Below are 3,772 nucleotides of genomic sequence, written 5' to 3' on the forward strand. Positions count from 1 at the left end.
TCGAAACAGATTATCATTTTTCATTGAATTGTATTTTGCTTTCCATTCTTCCATAACTAAGTATTGGGTTATTAATTTGCTATGGTTGTTTTGCAATATGCAGTTGGGTTACAGGCATTTTGATACAGCAAAAATATATGGGTCCGAGCCAGCAGTGGGAAATGCTTTAAGAAAGGCAATTCTTGATAAGACAATAGAAAGAGAAGACGTTTTTGTTACATCTAAACTCTGGGGGAGTGATCACCATGATCCTGTTTCAGCACTCAAGCAAACTCTACAGTAAGCATCAAGCACTAAGCATATGCATTAACATCCACACCACACTTTCAAAAAGGGAAGGAAAAAATAATCTAGAGGAGTTCTTTGATATTCTCCACTTTACTTTGTTTATTCTAGTGCCTAGCTTCAAAATTCTCCCTTTATGTTCCAGAATCCAAACCATGTTAAAGTACTAAAAAAGCACCTTCCTATCTCAGCTCAAGGAAATATATATAATACCCTTTACTAGACAAATCTTAGATACAATAGCTATATATGTTAAACGTAGGTACAGCTCTTAAGAATATAGTCTATTGTATTGATCAAATCAATGTAATTATATGATTAAATTCAATTGTGAAATAAAGCATACAACACCTAAACTGTACCTAATCCTTACCCTATCACCTTTTATTTTTATTTTTTTCAGAAAAATGGAACAATCTTAGATAATACCCAAAATCTCATTCAAGGCTTATAAGATAGCAACACTAAAAAGACTGCATGTGGGTGTGCAACGTATCTTGATTATATGCTTGTTTAATATGTTAGCCAAATCATATGAGATCGCCTATTATATCTATAGGTACCTGTCTAGCTAGGATATTGAAAACAATAACAGAAAACCATGGACCAAAAAACTATGGCCTAGAAAACCAATGTAATATGAGATTGAAAACATAAAACACAACCCATCCAATCTGTCAAAAAAAAGTTCTAACTATTCTAGTTTTTGTCTTGGTTTGCATTGGAAATCAGGAACGTGGGAATGGAATATTTGGACATGTACCTAGTGCACTGGCCGGTGAAGTTGAAGCCATGGGCTTGTGATTCAGTTCCAAAAGAGGAGGACTTTGAAGAACTAGACCTTGAGTCCACCTGGGCTGGAATGGAGAAGTGCATGGAGATGGGGTTGTGTAGGTGCATTGGTGTGAGCAATTTCTCTAGCAAGAAGATCGAACGGCTGCTAGATTTTGCTTCTGTGACTCCAGCCGTCAATCAGGTATACTAAAATAGTCATACTGATGTCCCAAGTCACTGGCATGACTCAGCCAAAGAAATCTTGGGTTTGTTTGGGCACTAAATTTAAATTTATATATATATACCAAACGTGAATTCTACTTGATGATCAGCCAAATCAGTTGAGAATATATACATTTTTAATAATTGTTAGAGAATTTTTGTACTGAAGTCTTCGTGTCATTGTCATTGTGGTCATCAATCACCATTGTCAATAACTGATATATATGTATTTCATGTCAAATGCTGTGACAGTTCTATTTCTAGTCCAAAGTACATGCACCAATGTTAAAATAAAGTGGTATTCTCTAAATCGTGACGTTAGGTTTGAATTTAAAGTCAATAATTTACTAGCCAAAAAAAAAAAAAAAAGCTTGAAGTCAACAACCTAAATTGTTTGAATTCAGAGAAAAAGTTTTAGATTTTCTTTTCAAGCTTGAAATTCATTGAATTGATCTCTCTCTCTCTCTCTCCAAGGGAAAATTAAACTTTTTTTTTCCATACGAAGAATCATGTTTCTTATTTGGCTACTAATTCATACTATATTTAAATCAAAAGGATAAGAAATATTTTATATATATATATATATGGGTTGAGATCAAGTTACACCTAGTGTATCTCTAAGTAATGTTACACCATTGAAATAGATGTGATATAATATGTATAATACTTTGCATAAGTCAAATGATTTAGTAAATAAAAATGTTTTTTAACTTAACAAAGTCAATCCAAAAGAGTGCCTTGTACACAAAAATGTCCCTCAATCATGCCTCCAATCCAGGCGGGAAGAACCCAAAAGAGCTTTGTCACATTAGCAATATAATTTTTTTTTTTTAACAAACATTAACAATATAATAGAATAGGCATTATAGGTAGTAAAATACTCGTATGCAAACCAATTATATATTTTAAGACTAATCAACTCCTAACAAAGGCTAAAATATTTTAAAACAATGTTGCTAAGCTAACTACTAATTAAATTTACTTGTAATAGGTGGAAATGCACCCAATATGGAGGCAAAGCAAGCTCAGAGAGACCTGTGCAGACTACAAAATTCATGTAAGTGCCTACTCACCACTAGGTGCACCCGGAAATGCATGGGGATCAACAGCTGTGGTAGATAGCCCAATCATCAAATCCATTGCTCTCAAACACAAGGCAACCCAGCTCAGGTAGACTTCGTCTCATTGTTAAGATAACATTCTACTAGATTTAATTTGAAAAGTATAAAACTTGGGTACAATCTTTAAGTATTTTACTCAACGTTTTATTAAATTAACTATATATGATTGAAAAGTATATGATTGAATTTAATACGTAAAGTACAAATACAATATGGAAGAAATTGTTCCAAAATTGTCCTTTTATACCATGCATCAATAAATTAAGTTGTAAATCATGCTAAAAGTGCCATATCCAATTACATTTTATCTGCAAAAGATTACCAAAGACTCAAAGTTTGCTTCAAATTATGAAGGTTGCTCTACAATGGGGAATATCGAAAGGATCAAGCGTGATAGTCAAGAGCTTTAATAAAGATAGGATGAAGGAGAACATGGGGTCCTTTGATTTGAAGTTGGATGACCAAGATTTCCTTGAGATTGACAATTTGGAGCAGAGCAAGACCATGAGAGGGGATTTTCTTGTTAACCAAACAACAAGCCCATACAAGACACTTCATGATTTGTGGGATGAAGATATTTAACCATAACTACAATGTTGTACCTTTTCTTCATCTTCTTCTTCTTCTTCTTTTTCTTTTTTCTTCTTTTTTTTTTCCTTTTCTTTTCTTATTTTGGTGGTTTCAATTGTACTTGAATGTCGAGGGGGCGGATAGAGTACAAAGTCTCTGGACTGCAGGGATAAGTAACTATATCAAACCATGTCATTGTAAAAATAAATCCATTCCATCAGTTCCTTTAATATTCATATGGAGAATATTTTCTCGCTTTGAGCTTTTTCTACTAAAATACCACTTCGTTCCTAGAATCAAGAGTCTACATCATCGAGTTGTGAAATATGCTACTTGTAAGTTGTAGACTTCACTTCTTTCATTACTTGTTGAAGTGATAAGTTGTGAAATATGCTACTAGTAAGTTGTAGACTTACCTTCTTTCATTACTTGTTGAAGTGATAAGTTATGATTAGTGGAACGAAAAGATGAAAATATAAACGAAAGAAAAAATGCATTAGTAGTATTGGTGGTCTTATACTGATGAGCATTCCAAAAGCCTGAATTTGAAAGTTGGCATGGATAATTGAAAACTAAACACCCTTTAGACTTTGATTCAATTTTTCAAAGATCTGGACACAAGTTTCTATGTGCACAACGAAAGTGCTCTGGGCAGTTGTAATTGATTTTAATAGTAACTAGTTGCAAATCCCTGTGATGCATGAAAAATTTTGGTGATTCATTTTTTTGTTAAATGAAAAATGAAAATAGTAGGTGAGACTTATAGTTGATACAATATATTATATTTTCTGAATTAAATT

At 33.0% G+C, this 3,772-nt stretch overlaps 1 protein-coding gene across 1 annotated transcript; it reads left to right on the forward strand.

The window, feature by feature from the left end:
• The first annotated feature begins 61 nt into the window (after positions 1–61).
• On the forward strand, positions 62–3,226 carry LOC112030852 (NADPH-dependent aldo-keto reductase, chloroplastic). The gene is made up of 4 exons (XM_065775444.1): positions 62–279; positions 1,018–1,261; positions 2,273–2,451; positions 2,738–3,226. Exons 1-4 carry the CDS (start codon positions 98–100, stop codon positions 2,982–2,984), a joined length of 852 nt encoding a protein of 283 aa, XP_065631516.1. The 5' UTR covers positions 62–97; the 3' UTR covers positions 2,985–3,226.
• The last annotated feature ends 546 nt before the right edge of the window (positions 3,227–3,772 follow it).

The sequence above is a fragment of the Quercus suber genome, unplaced genomic scaffold (assembly GCF_002906115.3).
Source record: "Quercus suber isolate HL8 unplaced genomic scaffold, Cork oak 2.0 scaffold_112, whole genome shotgun sequence".
Taxonomy (NCBI): Eukaryota; Viridiplantae; Streptophyta; class Magnoliopsida; order Fagales; family Fagaceae; genus Quercus; species Quercus suber.

Bases quoted from the DNA above. Each gene is read 5' to 3' on its own strand.
- LOC112030852 (XM_065775444.1), top strand. From the start codon at position 98: ATGCAGTTGGGTTACAGGCATTTTGATACAGCAAAAATATATGGGTCC. The intron at 1,262-2,272 runs GTATACTAAAAT...TACTTGTAATAG, and splicing joins TGACTCCAGCCGTCAATCAG to GTGGAAATGCACCCAATATG. The intron at 2,452-2,737 runs GTAGACTTCGTC...AAAGACTCAAAG, and splicing joins CACAAGGCAACCCAGCTCAG to TTTGCTTCAAATTATGAAGG.